The 15,042-nt window shown below is 39.3% G+C and overlaps 2 protein-coding genes and 1 long non-coding RNA gene across 4 annotated transcripts; all 3 read right to left on the reverse strand.

The window, feature by feature from the left end:
• Positions 1-49: 49 nt before the first annotated feature.
• On the reverse strand, positions 50-1,323 carry LOC148733759 (uncharacterized). Its single transcript, XM_088758030.1, has 2 exons — positions 1,118-1,323; positions 50-327 (listed from the first exon to the last, which is right to left on the reverse strand). The coding sequence occupies exons 1-2, from the start codon at positions 1,227-1,229 to the stop codon at positions 50-52; spliced, it is 390 nt and encodes a 129-aa protein (XP_088614156.1). The 5' UTR covers positions 1,230-1,323.
• A 4,003-nt stretch (positions 1,324-5,326) lies between these two features.
• Positions 5,327-6,469, reverse strand: LOC148733760 (uncharacterized). 2 transcript variants are annotated; one of them, XR_016000675.1, is made up of 2 exons: positions 6,089-6,469; positions 5,327-5,840 (listed from the first exon to the last, which is right to left on the reverse strand). It is a non-coding gene; the product is annotated as an uncharacterized LOC148733760 (long non-coding RNA). The 2 variants fall into 2 exon arrangements; XR_016000674.1 differs by having other exon boundaries at positions 5,327-5,862.
• A 5,445-nt stretch (positions 6,470-11,914) lies between these two features.
• LOC111347028 (ficolin-1-like) lies at positions 11,915-14,941 on the reverse strand. Its single transcript, XM_088758880.1, has 3 exons — positions 14,572-14,941; positions 14,049-14,429; positions 11,915-12,903 (listed from the first exon to the last, which is right to left on the reverse strand). Exons 1-3 carry the CDS (start codon positions 14,804-14,806, stop codon positions 12,647-12,649), a joined length of 873 nt encoding a protein of 290 aa, XP_088615006.1. The 5' UTR covers positions 14,807-14,941; the 3' UTR covers positions 11,915-12,646.
• Between the last annotated feature and the right edge of the window lie 101 nt (positions 14,942-15,042).

Below are 15,042 nucleotides of genomic sequence, written 5' to 3' on the forward strand. Positions count from 1 at the left end.
CGAAACCACTAGAACTTTCCTAAAGGACAACTCAAGAATGTTTTGGAAATCATTGGATAATCGATAAACGTGCTAAATAACATGTTTTCTGTCCATGCATTAAACTGACCTGAACAGAGCCAAAATACGTCGATCCTTTCTTCCGATTAAAATCACCCGGCTTCATTTGCCGAGTTGTGTTATTCAGTTCACAAATGTATTTTGCATGATTGCCTTTGGGATGAATATTAAACGACTTGCAACTGTTATTTGCCATACATTTAAGCTGGCATTCAAACTCGTCAAGAACATCAGTTTTGTTCGTGACGTGACCAACTAAGGCATGACCTGCGAATTGAGAAAGGTTTGTGCGAGCAATTAGCTGATTCGCAAACAAGAACTCCTAGAGTAATTCAGCTTGTCTGAAACGAGCATTTAAGGTTACCGTGCACCTTCAGGAGTGTCTCGCGTGCAAGCGATGTAGCGCGTCCGGTTTAAACTGTAGATATCTTAACCTCTATATCAAATTAAAGCTTATGGGACTGGCTATCAGACTATACGAAAAATTTTGAAAAAAAATGAGTTGTCGAATTTTTCACGACTTCTGAATGCGAGCGTTCGAATCACCTTTTGAACGTTACATGTTAAAGCGAATTTTGTTTTTCGCTTATTTGATGTGTTCCTCCGTTTCCGGGGCCAAAGCGCTAAAAAAACGTGTCTGCGGTTTGCCATATTCAATTTCAGTGAAAAGTTACAGAAAATGTTTGAAATAGGATTAAAAAAATGTGGATTGATCGTACAAAAATCGCTCTTGAAAAAAAAAGTATTTAGAAATAAAAAATTCGGAGACAAACTTTTGTTGTTTATATGTAAAACTAGCTACGTACTGTCAAAATTTGAGAGCAATCGAACAAATTCCCTTTGACTTGTAGCTCTTAAAAGGTGATTCGGGCGCTCGCATTTAGGAGCCGTGAAGAATTCGACAATTCATTTTTTTCAAAATTTTTGGTATAGTCTGATAGCCAGTCCTATAAGCTTTAATTTGATATGGGGGTTTAGATATCTACAGTTTAAACCGGACGCGCTACATCGCTTGCAGGCGAGACAGCCCTGAAGGTGCACGGTAGACTTAACTTACCAACTTGAGCCTCAAAAATACTTCCACAAAAGTCATCGTCCGCCACAACAAACCAAACTATCAGGAATATCCTACAAGTCACAAAAAGCAATTGAGATATTGAAGCCTGCATGGCATTGCTCCTCTGCGAGGCGTTTGAGAATACTGTAGAACTTTCTGGGAGAAAAAAAAAAAAATAGATCGTCGCCTCCCAGTACTTCTACGAGGACTGGATCAATTTGCTTTCGAGAAAATGCTTTAAAAAAATGAAGTTTATTTATTACTGATAGCCGTTTTAATTATTTATGTCAATGAAAACAGTCGGGCCTTTTAGTCTATTTTTTATAAATGGTTGGTCATAATAGGTTTTGTAAAGAAGAGAATACGAAGTAGGACCTCTCCTATGAATGCTTTGGGGTCATTACTGGCAACCGGGATGGTCGAAAATGAACTTCTGACAGTCAACCATATTGTCGTCACGTAAAATATATGCAAAGTTTGTAGTCTAATATAGTTTATTTTGAACCATTCCTGGGTGGACCTGGGGGATTTTATGGATTTTTGTCAGTGTTAAGTCACATAAATAACATTAAAAAACGAATACATCTAGTCTTAAAAATGAACATTGACATATTTTGGAAATTTTGTTCAACGCATCAGCCTGATATATTTGTCTGAGATCAAATGTGAGGCATGACGAAAGATGTTTCGTCGACGGTGCGTCGGCCACCTTTCTGTGAGTTTAATAATATTTTCGATTCAAACAATGATCTTCTCTCCCAAAATTAGTGCTCTCTTATTTGGATCCTTAACATCTGTTTGCGGGGGGGGGGGGGGGGGGGGCGGGGAGGGGGGCGCACTGGAAAAAGTAACGAGGGGTTTCGCCCCTTATCTTCACGAATTCTCCCCATCCAATGCAAGAGGTTTACCCCCAGTCTTAAACGGTTCACGCCTGAATCTTTGAATTCGTTTCCTAGCGGTAGATCGAAGGTTTTCCTTTGAAGAAGCAACAATTTTTTCAATTAATATACAAACTGATTGCGTACCCGTAAGGAAATTTAATAAACGACATCCAAGCTGTTTCAACTCATACGCGACTGCACTAGTCATGCACATTCGCTGTGGTACACCCCTCTTTATGAAACAAGTTTGACATCTTTTTAAGCTTATTTTCGCAGCAAGTTTAGGTTAATTTACCTTACGCACAACTTGGCGTAGACCGTAAAGCTTAGATCGCAAGTTTCTAATCCCTCTCGATCGTCTTAGACACCGCTGACGGTGCACAGCAGTTATCTTGCTCTAGAAACAAGTTTCATAATTATCCTTATATAAACTAGTTACTGTGAAAAATAGTTTCAATGTAAATAATTATTATGATTGTAGAAGCCAAACTTTGTTTATCTTCGTAAAGTAAAATAGGCGGAGTGATCTCGTTTTTCAGTTTCGAGAGAACTTTAGGTCCAGCTGTCCGAATAACTTCCCAAGCTTAATATGATGTCTGTCCCTGTTCAAGTTTCGGTGAACTTCTAGCATAGCCAACCAACATTTTCGAAAATTCCACATAACAATGCACAAAAAGCGGACTCAATTATATGAGAAAACTCACTACCAGACGAGGGAATTCCACGTCAAATTGCACGCGAAAACCGATATTGCACGAATCACGAGGCTGAGAAAAAGACTTGTTTTTCATAAAAGCAATTTGCCATGCTGACACGGTAAATGATTTTGATCCATAATCAGTTGAAGATAATGATCACAGAAAGCAAGAATTAAAAGATGGGCGTTTGACGAGTTCCTCAGTTCGCTCAGCCCCGTTCGCTCCGAGGAAGGGCTAACGCCCGAAAGGTCAGCTTTGAAACTCTTTACGGTGGCCAATTTACATCATCAAATCGTTGGATAACGCAATTGTTCAATCGAATGAGCAAAAGTAATCTGGGTTACATTAATTTTGCTTTAGTTCGCTCTGTGAGTGATCCAGGCGGTTTGTTTGGTTTTCCTTTGAGTGCTCATTGGCTCTTCTTTTCCTGTCGTCTTTTGGCCGTTGTAATTACCATGGTTTTAGTTTTACGGAAACTCCATCGAAAACGCTCTAAAAACCAAATTATCTTGGATTACCCCCCACCGACGCAAGACCATTAGTCGCGGTTTGTAACTGTGGAGAAAACATGAAACCCTCTGTTATCTCCAAGGAGGAGAAACATCTCTCACCCGTTCTTGTTTCTAATAGTTTTACTTCTGCTTTCGTGCAGAGAACAACAAATAACAAGACACAAGCCACCAGTGTTGAACCTCTTTCAATTCCTTTTCCTCCCTCCCACAGAATTCAAATCCACCGCAACGTTACTCCAAGTAAAAGGTATTTCTGAGCAACTTCTCCATAACAACTGAAACAAAGAGGGGTACTGTTCAGATCACGTGAAACATACGGAAATAGGCTCTATATGTTAGACTTAACCTCCATCTTTAGAGGGTCTCAAGGGGTTTAAACGTCAGCCGTCAAAGGCCTAAAATTGAACCGTCAAAAAGGATAAATATACACCGTAAACTGTCAAAAAAGCAGTACAATATCAACTGTCATTAAAAGGTCTTCCGGATCTCGCTGCTATTTCCCATTTTCGCTGCTACCGCGCGAGATCTTAGTCTCAAAGGTTTAAAGGATCTTTACACTGGTAAACATTCTCCAAGCAGGTTTTTATATACACTTATTTTATTGTCATGTGCATTGATTTTCGCCTTAACTGATAGTTTGAAAATATTTTAATATTTGTTTTCAATAGTTTATCTTTAGAAGTGGCTAACTTCTCTGATAACTTTTTGATTCTGGCCAAAGGCCACACCACGGCCGGAGCGTTATTCCCACCTTTCTCCCCTGAACTCACTACTGACAAGTTTACATCATGTCGAGCGTGTTAAAAACCTAAAAATCTTTGTGAGCTTCTATCGTGGAGTACAAGAGAAAGCTTTCGAGTGATTCAAGACAAGAATTTCTGTTGGGGAGAAGCATCATGGAAGTTAGAAAAATACTTCCACTGCGCTTGCAAATCTAACTTTCCTTTCATCCGTGTTAAGGTATGGTTTGAAACTAATTATCAAAGGTCTTGACAGTACGCCTTACTCAACTCTGTCATGAGAAGACTAAAAAGACCTCAAAATAGCTAATAACTTAAACAAATCATGAAAAAGTTGATAGCAAATTAAACCACATGAAGAAATATCTTCCTGTTTACCGTCAGGCTTAAAACTCAACCTTCAGCATCAAATATCCTAAATTTTATCCTTCAGTCTTCAAAATGGAAAAAACAAACAAACAAACAAACCACACAACCATCAGCCGTCATGTTTATATTGCCGCCATTTAAAAGCAGCTTCTCATCAAAATGATTTATTTAAGTAGTACCAAAGATTCAAATGATGGCTGATACCTAAGCGTTTACCGGGATTTATAGGAGGGGGGGGGGGGGGGGGTGTGGCATTTAACTAAAAGTCTGTTGCTAGGGAAATCTTGAAACCCACTTGACTTCGGTTCCTCGATCGACCCCAGTGGGCATCAAAGTTTGTCAACTTTGCTCGATCCATGCTTCCTTGATATTTTTTTGAAGCATGACCGTATTTGGCACCGGTATATGGAAAATAAACAAAGCGTGTCAAGAGGAAATCATCTAGTCCGGATCAATTTAGATTTTTGCTAAAAAACGTTATCATCGACAATCTGGAACATGCGTTTGATGAAAAGTGAAATATTAAAATGTCTACAAATGCACTTTTTCTTGTACTGCCCACCACTTGTTTATCAGAAAAGTACTTCCATGCTCAAGATCATAGATAAATATCAATCTCTGTCCTCTCCACGAAAATTTGTCCTCGAAAGTCAATTTCCTCTGGGGAGATACGGACTTTTGAAATCCCGCGGGCGTCTACTCGTTTGTAGAATAGCAAGTATGAACTCTGAACTAGATTGAGATTCGTAACTTAAAAAAAAAAAAGGAAAACCCATCTGCGACCCACGACCTATGTTTACTCTTGCTGGCACTTGTTACCTTTTTATTAAAATTTTAACCAACCACGCAACTGTTTAGTCTCTCGTCTCTAGCGCATATCATAAACTAAATGGGTGGATAGTATGAATCCTCTGTCGGCTTCTTTAAGAGAAATGGTTCACTAGGTTATCTTCACAGGTCAAAGTGACATACGATTCTACAAAATGAAGCCACATTAAAAGAGTTGATGTTACAGCGAATGCATATTCTTTATTTTCAGCGACGTTAATTAGTGTTACAGCGACTGCACATTCTTTTTTTCCCATAGTTTCGCCTTTGTTAAGACCACAAACTCAGCTACAAAAATACAATTTTTCTTTTCAAGGCCTTATCAGTAGCTCTAACTTTGAATCACGACCTACCGACGTGTGATTTGTTTAAGAACAGCTGCAAGAAAACTGAAGCAAAAGCATCAGTTCTCCTTGTAGTTTCTTTCTTCTCATCTTTTGTTCAACACAAAGTAATCGATATTGAACCTCAAAAGTCCTTTGGGCGAATCTTCATCGCGTAGACTCAGGATTGGTTTTCCAGTGATACCAGATAAATCTGTGCCAGTCGGATTTGCCTTTGATGTACAAGCTATTGAGGTTTGAGTCATGGCATTTCTCGTACCACCAGGCACCTTTACCATAGATGTCACAGTTATCGCTTGAGTGCGCGTCATTATCCCGATCTTTGTGGAAAATGCTAAGCCATCATGAACACTGAAAGAATCACCAGCCGTGTCTGAGAACCAAGTTTTAAAAATTCATCATACAAGCAGCCATGCATTATTTTTCTCATTATATAAACACTTTAGGCCCTTACTGACAGGAGAATTCAAGAAATCGACAAACAACCCTAGATTGAAAACGATGAACGCTTTTGCTATTCATAAGAACCGCCCAGTAAGTAGTCCAGGTGTAGATAACTAAATACTAGGCAAATTTAAATAAGAAAAACTCAATTTTACCTGAATAGCTCCCCAAACTCAGCTGGTATTTCGCATTCTCACTCGCCACAAAAAATGAAAATGAACTGTACTCTGCAAACGCTGCTTTACCAAGTCTTCCAAGTCAACACAAACCGCTGTTTGCGGTCAGATAATGAATCTTGTCCAGGACGAGCCAAAGCTCGCCTTTCACCTTGGCAAGGCCTCTCTTGTAGTCATCCCAAGTGCGGAAGAAATCTACAGCGGCGTTATATATCTTCTGAAACACCGTCCACCCTCCGCCGGCTGTTTTATGATCACAGAAGACTTCAATTTATCCCAAACCATCGGGATCGATTTTGTTCACACCACTGATCTTGACGCCAAACTTGAACGCTTCAGCGCAGTCCTTGTAAACTACAGAATCAACAATAATATCAATAAGTTCATAAGAGGGGTCACCTTCTAATAGGAAACACCAAATCAATTATTTCATCTCTAGAGGAAAAAATCCGCAGATCTTTTTTTTTAGCAATTTAAGGTCTAGTTTCCCAGAAGCCTTTTCTGGCTTACCCCGCATCCGTTTAGTTTCCTTTAATGTTGTATATGTGAGCAGTGTGAAATGTCGGCGTAGGTGTGTTTACAATTTTCTCGGAGTTCAGACAGGTGTTGAAGTAACATCTGATACTTCACAGTGGAGATTGAGGTATCGAAGTCTGCATGGCAATGCTTCTCTGCGAAGCGTTTGAGAATACTGTAGAACTTTCTGGGATAAAAAAAAAAAACAATAAATTGTCGACTCCCAGTACTTCCACGAGGACTGGATCAATTTGCTTTCGAGAAATTGATTTTCATGAAATGAAGTTTATTTATCATTGATAGCCGTTTGAATTATTTAGATCGATATACAACAATCGGGCCTTTTAGTCTATTTTTTATAAATGGTTGGTCATAATAAGTTTTGTAAAGAAAAGAATACGAAGCAGAAGCTCTCGTGTGAATGCTTTGGGGTCATTACTGGGAACCGGGCATGGTCGACAATGAACTTCTGACGGTGAACCATCCTGTGGTCACGTGAAATCTATGCAAAGTTTGGAGTCTAATATAGTTTATTTTGCATCATTCCTGGGGTAGCATGGGAGATTTTATCGAGTTTTGTGTTAAATAACATAAATGACATTAATAAACGAAAACACCTAGTCTTAAAAGTCAGCATTGAAATATTTTGGAAATTTTATTCAACACATCAGCCTGATATATTTGTCGGAGATGAAGTGTGATAATAATAATAATAATAATAATAATAATAATAATAATAATAATTTAATATTTATATTGCTCAAATTAACATGTCGATATGATCAAATGCGCATCACAACACTGTTCGGGGGACTTTGGCCAGACTGCTTCAGCAGTTTACAAACAATCGAAGGAAACTTATTTGAAGATGCCCCCTCCCCCCAATTCCCAGTAAACAGGCCAGACCACATCACAGTGATCTCGTGAGTGGGTTCTTTAACGTCCCCTGCCTAACCAAATTATCTAATTAATAGATGCAGGAGACGGGACCTACGGTTTATTCGTCCTTATCCGAGAAGACTAGAATGTCTATCCATTTCTTATTAAAGAAAGGTAGCGCATTCTCCTCAGTTATTTTAAGACCTTGAGTGTTGGTCCGGCCGGGGCTCGAACCATCGACCTCGACCTCCCGCACAACAGTCCAGCGCTCTAACCAATTGAGCCAACCGGGAGGCGGTATAAGGCGATATAATGTCCAAAGATATTTTGTCGACGGTGCATCGGCGTCCTTTTGTGAGTTTGATAATATTTTCAATTCAAACAATGATCCTCTCTCCCAAAATTAGTTCTCTCTTATTTGAGTTAGTAACATCTGTTTGAGGGAAGCGCGCTGGAAAAAGTAATACCTTTGATACCTTGACGAATTCTCCCCATCAAATGTAAAAGGTTTAAACCAACCTTAACCGGTTCACGCCTGTATCTTTTAACTCGCTTCCTAGCGATAGATCGAAAGTTTTCCATCTCTGAGCGATAATTTTTTTTCAATTAATATGCAAGTTAACGGTTGCGAAACCTAAAGAAATTTTATAAACTTGGACATTCAAGCTGTGTGAACTCGTTTGCGACCGCACGAGAAACGCACATTCGCTATGGTACACCCTTCTTTATGTAACAAGTGTGACAATGTTAATGCTTTTTCCCGCAAAAAATTCATGTTACTTCACCCTACGTACAACTTTGCGTAGACCGTAAAACTTAGATAGCAAGTTTCTAATACCTCCGGCGAAGAACTTAGACATCTCTGACGGTGCGCGGCAAATGTCTTGCTCTAGAACAAGTTTCATAATTAGCCTTATATAAACTAGTTACTGTGAAAGGGCATTTCAATGAGAGTAATTCTTGTGATTGTAGAAATTAAAAACTTGGTTCATGTTAGTAATGAAAATAGGCGGAATCATCTTGTCTTTCATTTTCGAATGAACTCTAGGTGCCAACTGATTAACTTTCCAGGCTTTTAATACATGGTATCTGTCCCCGTTCAAGTTTCGGCGAACCTCTAGCATAGCGAACCAACATTTTCGAAATTTCCTCGTAACAGTGTACAAGAAGCGAACGTAATAATGAGGAAATATTTATTATCAGACGAGGGAATTCCGTGTCAAATTGCACGCGAAAACCGATATCGCAAGAATCGCAGAGCTGAGAAAAATTATTGTTTTTCACAAAAGCAATTTGTAATGCTGACACCGGTAAACGATTTTGGTCCATAATCGATTAAGGATAATGATAATTGCTTTAGTTCGTTCTATGATTGATCCGTGCAGTTTTTTTGGCTTTTCTTTGAGTTCTCATTGGGTCTTTTTTTCCTGTCGTCTTTTGGCCGTTGTAATTACTATGGTTTTGGTTTTTACGGAAACTCCATCGAAAACGCTCTAAAAACCAAATTATCTTGGATTACTCCCCACCGACGCAAGACCATAGTCGCGGTTTATAACTGTGATGAAAACACGAAACCCGCTGTTATCTCCAAGGAGGAGAAACATCTCTCATCTGCTCCAGCTTGTTTCTAATAGTTTTAATTTGGATATATCAACAAAGTTGAAATGGTGAATTGGCCACAGTAACGATTACAAAAGCTGACGTTTCGAGCGTTAGCCCTTCGTCGGAGCGAATAGAGAAATTGTGGGTTGTGTGTGCTTTTAGAGGCAGAAAATGGAGCTGTGTTATTGGTGGGAACATGGCAAAAAGAAAAACACGAATAAATTAGTGGAATGAAAAGCGTTCGTTGATCCCTGTGGGATTTAGACTGCCGGTTTGAAAGATGATAGTTTTACTTCTGCTTTCGTGTAGAGAGCAACAAATACTAAGATACAGGCCATCAGTGTTGAACCTCTTTCCTTTTTCTCCCTCCCCCTGATAAATAATCTTTCTGTAACAGACACAATTATTTGGAAATACGTTAATGACACCACTCTTGTCGAATTAGTATTGAAGAATAGGTCTAGCTACAAGTAATTACGTATAGATGAGCTTGTAAAACAGTCAGAAGTTGATGGTTTCCAATTCAATGAGTCTAAATGTAAAGAACTGAGAATATCACTCTCCAGATCAGGTAATCTGTTTGATCATATTATGACTATCAATGACAAGCAAATCAAAGTTGTTTCATCCGTAAGGTTGTTGGGAGTGATAGTCTCGGACAACCTCAGGTGGAACGCCCATGTAGAATCTATATGCAAAAAGGCTACGAAGCGTTTGTACTTTCTAAAACAGCTAAAGCGCGCTAAAGTTCCATCCGAGGATATGCTACTTTTCTATACAACATGTATACGCCCTGTATTAGAATATGCGTGCCCAGTTTTTCATCATTCTTTGCCGCAATATCTGTCTAATGAAATGGAAAGATTGCAAAAACGCGCGTTGCGGATGATTCAACCTAACTTAACCTACGCTGAGGCTCTAGTAGCTCTTGACATTGCGTCACTGTACGAGCGGAGGGAGATCTTGTATGATACTCTATTTGATTAGATTGTAAGGGACGAAAACCACAAGCTCCATGATCTGCTGCCCCCACGCAACGAGTCCACCCATCGCACCCGCAGCCAGAGATACTTCAAGCTATCGATTTGTAAGACAAATAGGTTCAAAAACACATTCATCATGGCGAACAGTTTTAATTATTAGTAGCTATCTTAATTATTTGTATTTTGGTTTTTGATACTTCTCTTATTGTATTTTATTGTAGATTACACTTCGCGGCTTTTATTGTAGTTATCTTAGAGTAAGAGATAATTTGTTCCCATTGCAAAGTAAGTCGTATTTCAGTCGGCCCGAGGGCTGCAATGATTTTACTTTCTAAGAAAGCTATCTATCTAGCTATCCCACAGAATTCAAGTCCACCGCAATGTTGCTCTATGTAAAAGGTAATTCTGAGCAACTTCTCCGCAACAACTGAAGCAAAGCGGGTAATTTTCAGATTATATGAAACATACGGAGATATACGCTTTAGATATTTATGTCATAGACTTAACTTCCATCTTTAGAGGGTCTCAAGGGGTTTAACGTCAGCCGTCAAAACATAGTTAGTAGAGGGGATTAACTATGGTCAAAGGGCCTAAAATTGAACCGTCAAAAAGAATAAATATGCACCGTCAACCGTCAAAAAAGCAGCACAATATCAACTGTTTTTAAAGGGTCTTTCGGATCTCGCTACTTTTTCCCATTTTCGTTGCTTAATGCGCGAGACCTTTAAGTCTCAAATGTAAAGGATCTTTAAACTGGTAATCATTCTCTATGAAGGTTTTTGTATGCACTTATCTTCTTGTCATGTCCACTGATTTTCGCCTTAACAGGTAGTTTGAAATATTTTAACATCTGCTTTCAATAGTTTATCTTTAGAAATGGCTAACCTCTCAGATAACTTTTTGGTTCTGACCAAAGGCCACGCCCCGGAGCGTTCTTCCCACTTTTCCCCAAGTCATCACCGACAAGTTTACATCATGTCGAGCTTGTTAAATACGTTCGTCAGCTTCTATCATGAAATAGAAAAGAAAGCTTTCGAGCGCATTAAGAGAAGAATTTCTGTTGGGGGAAAGAATCATGGATGTCTTAGGAAACACATCATTGATTTCTCAGGGATCAACGACTCACCCACAATTTGGGGTCGGCTCATATGAGCTAAAGCTCTTCCGACTTCAAAAATGAGTCATCCTCCGTAGCGTTTCAAATGAGTTCAAGCTCTTCCGACTTCAAAAATGAGTCAGCCTCTGTAGCGTTTCAAATTTATACATGGAGACTTTAGCGTCCTGCAATATTCTTTGACTTTGTAGCATCTCGAAGTAGTCAGTCAAGCGGATCGCAGAGTGGGCGGCCAAGTGCAATACCAGTGGCGGGATCCAGACTTTGAGCTAAAGGTGAGGGGCAGTTTTGTATGTGTATGTACACCTTCCAGTTTTTCTTCCCTCTGAGTTTATTTCTTAACCAAAATAATAGGGGACCCCGGGCCCCCTGGACCCCCTCCTCTTAGATCCTGAATACTCACCCTGGCTCATAATACTCGGTGCCGCAGTCTATTATGCATTTCTAGTGTGTCCATTATATTGAACTTCAGTCATCTGAGACTAAGAAATGGGAAGCTGTCATGCCATAGTGGATAGAGAGCTACAGAACAGTGAGACAGAGGGCTGTAGGAGCAGGGATCATAAGGCTAAAGCAGGCACATTCTCCCAGCTGTTTACGCACAGCTTAAACCTCTAGCACTGCGTCGAAAGCTTCTTTTTCATGAAGACTGTCAGGGAGATGATGAGTCTCTTAGTTTTACGGGCGCGTGATATTTTTCATCCGACTATATCGTTTGTAAGAAACACAAGTATACCACAATTTAATTCCAATGCTGGACTTAAACCAACACAGGTTGACAAGTACGAAAGCGACTTGTAAAGTTAATTCATGGAAAAAGAAGTTTAAGAGTTAGTTAAAAGAGTTATTACGAGAAGCACTGAAGTTTTACGCCCATCTTAAATGTGCACTTTCCCAATGGTCTTTCATGGCGATAATGCAAACTTTGGAGTAAACTCAGTAATTGTTGATGGCTCAAAAAAATATGAAACGAAATCAGGAAAAAAGCGATACAGAAACATTTTACAAAGGAAAAAGCAAAATTCGTTTGACTCTCTTATGCTTATTCAGTTTCTTCCATGAACATGAAATTGTTAAGCCTCGCAAAGAACATTTCAGCGGCTCATTTGAAAAGCTTAGCACGCGCTGCTTCAAGAAATATGGAGTCTCTTCAACACCTCGGTGACTTTAATAAATGTTACAGAGACTGTAAATTCTTTTTTCCCCATTCTTTCGCCTTTGTTAGGACCAGAAACGCAGCTAAAAATACACTATTTTTCTTTTCAATGCTTTATCAGCAGCTCTAACTTTAACTTTAACTCTAACTTTAACCTACCGGCTCGCGATTTCTTAAAAGAACATGAGAAACAAAGCTAAAGCAAAAGGAACCGTCCTCGTAGTTTCTCTCTTTCTAGTTTCTTTCTTCTCATCTTTTGTTCGACACAAAGTAACCAATACTGAACCTTAGAAGTCCTTTGGGCGAATCTTCATCTCAGACCTCTTAAGAGAATCATATCTTTTCCAGTGATACCAACAAACTCCCTTACTGTCGGATTTACCTTTGAGGTACAAGCCATTGAGGTTTGAATAATGGCAATAATTGTACCACCAGGCGCCTTTAAAAGAAGAGGCACAGTTAGCCCTTAAGTTGGCGTCATTATTCTGGTCTTTTGTGGTAAATGCTGAGCCGTTATGATAACTGAGAGAATCACCAGCCGTGCCTGAAAACCAAATTTTAAAAATTAGTCACTTGCATGATGAATTCAGATGCTTCGGCTAACGCTTCCTTTAAAAAATCATATACCATTTAAGATGAAATTCCTTAAACATCCATTACGATGCTGGAATTCGAAACAAAGTCACTGAGTGCTTCAATAGGAAACCTACTTTCCTAAAATTCCTTCTAAAAAGGGTTGAAACCCTGCTGCGCTTACTGGTAAAATATCGAGTTGAACACGAGAAAACAAAGTCTGTATCTATAGGCGACTATGTTCAAGTTCTATTTTACTTATCATATTAACACCATAGGCCCTTACTGACCAGAGAATTCGAAAAACAACACTGGACTGAGAATGATGAGCGCTTTGCGGTTCATACGAGCCGCCCAGTAAGTATTCCAGTTATGAATTTGAAATAACGATATAGACAAAATGTATACAGGTAAAACTCAACTTTACCTGAATAACTTTCTAGACCCAGCCAGTATTTGGAATACTCACTCGCCACAGAAAATAATTATCTTGACTTTCAAAGATCAGAAATCCGTCGACACCGTGCGCAGACAGCTAAGCGACCTTGGAAAGATAATCGACCGTGTACTACAACCACTTTTCACAAGTAGGAAAACCTCGGAAGATTTAAAAGTCACGGAAACAAAGTCCTCACTTGTAAACCAACAAGCGTTGTGTGTGAATTTAAATGTAATTCGTGTGATGCGAACTATAGAAGTTACACGAACCGTCACCTCCACCTTAGTATTGAGAAGCATAAATATTCCGACATCGTTTTAAACACTTTAAGGAAGAACACAATCAAAGACCAAACAATCTTCACGAGCTTCGCCATCCTAAAGAAGAGCCGTAGAAAGTTTAAGTGCCTCATTTATGAGATGCTTCTAATAAGGAAAACGAGACACTCAAAAAGGCTCCATTCCAATGAATCTCTTCATTTAATTATGTACTTTCTCTTGTCCTACTCCATCTCATTTTGATCTGATGTAGTTTCACACTTTCCTTTCTTTAGATAGGATAACCAATAATCTACATTTGATAATGGTGACGTATCGCCAAAACGTCATGTTTTAATCGCGCTACGTTTTACTATGAAATGTTATCCTAAATCTTTCGCTATCAAAATTCAATTTTACCTGAATATCGACCCAGACTTAAAAGGTATTTCGCTCTCTCACTCGCCACAGAAAATGAACTGTATTCTGCAAACGCTGTTTTACCATGGAAGTCTTCCAAGTCAACACGAAGCTTGTTACTGCTGTTTGCAGTCAGGCGATGAATCTTGTCTAGTCCGAGCCAAAACTCGCCTTTCAGATTACCGAAGCCTCGTTTGTATTCATTCCAGTCTCGAAAGAAATCTACGGAGCCGTCAAATCTTTTCTGAAACACCGTCCATCCTCCGCCGGCTGCTGTCTGATCACAGAAGACTTCAAATTCACCCAAACCATCGGGATCGATTTTATACACTCCACTGATCTTTCTGCCAGACTTGTAAGCTTCAGCGCAGTTCTTAAAAACTATAAATAAAATAAAATTGTTATCACGTGAAGCCTGCATGAATAAAACCAAGCTCCAAATCAAGTAGTTATTAATCATGATTTGTTTAAAAAAACGACTAGTTTACGGCACTCAAAGGTAACGTTAGCAGCATATCTTTACCGTTTTGTTTCGCACAGTTTTGGTTCCTCTTCAATGCATTCATTTCTTGTTCCAGCCTGGCCAGTTGTTGCTGAACCAAAGAGAGTATATTTTCGATTTTCTTGGAGTTGGGACCGGCGTAGAAATTGTAGTTGACGTTACAGTTGGGTGACTTCGACGAAAGATTAGTTGAGCCAACCAGCACCGTAAAGAAAAAGCCCAACAAAACAACTTGAAAGAAAGTTGTAGGAGACATTGCAAAGAAGCACGTTTGCGAAAGTTGGTGTAATCGGCAGGGTAATTACCAAACCGGAGCCAGCGAAAAAATGATTGATCTTGCAAGGCTGAGTGGAACTATACTTCTGATATTTGTACCTTCTCGCGTCACGAGCCACAGGTAAACGGAAGTTCAAATATTCGAAAAGGCTGGTTGCTATGGAGTGACGTCATAAACCGGATAAGTTTCCATCATCGCCTTGACAGCCTTTTTCG

Source organism: Stylophora pistillata, chromosome 4 (assembly GCF_964205215.1).
Source record: "Stylophora pistillata chromosome 4, jaStyPist1.2, whole genome shotgun sequence".
NCBI classification, from domain to species: Eukaryota; Metazoa; Cnidaria; class Anthozoa; order Scleractinia; family Pocilloporidae; genus Stylophora; species Stylophora pistillata.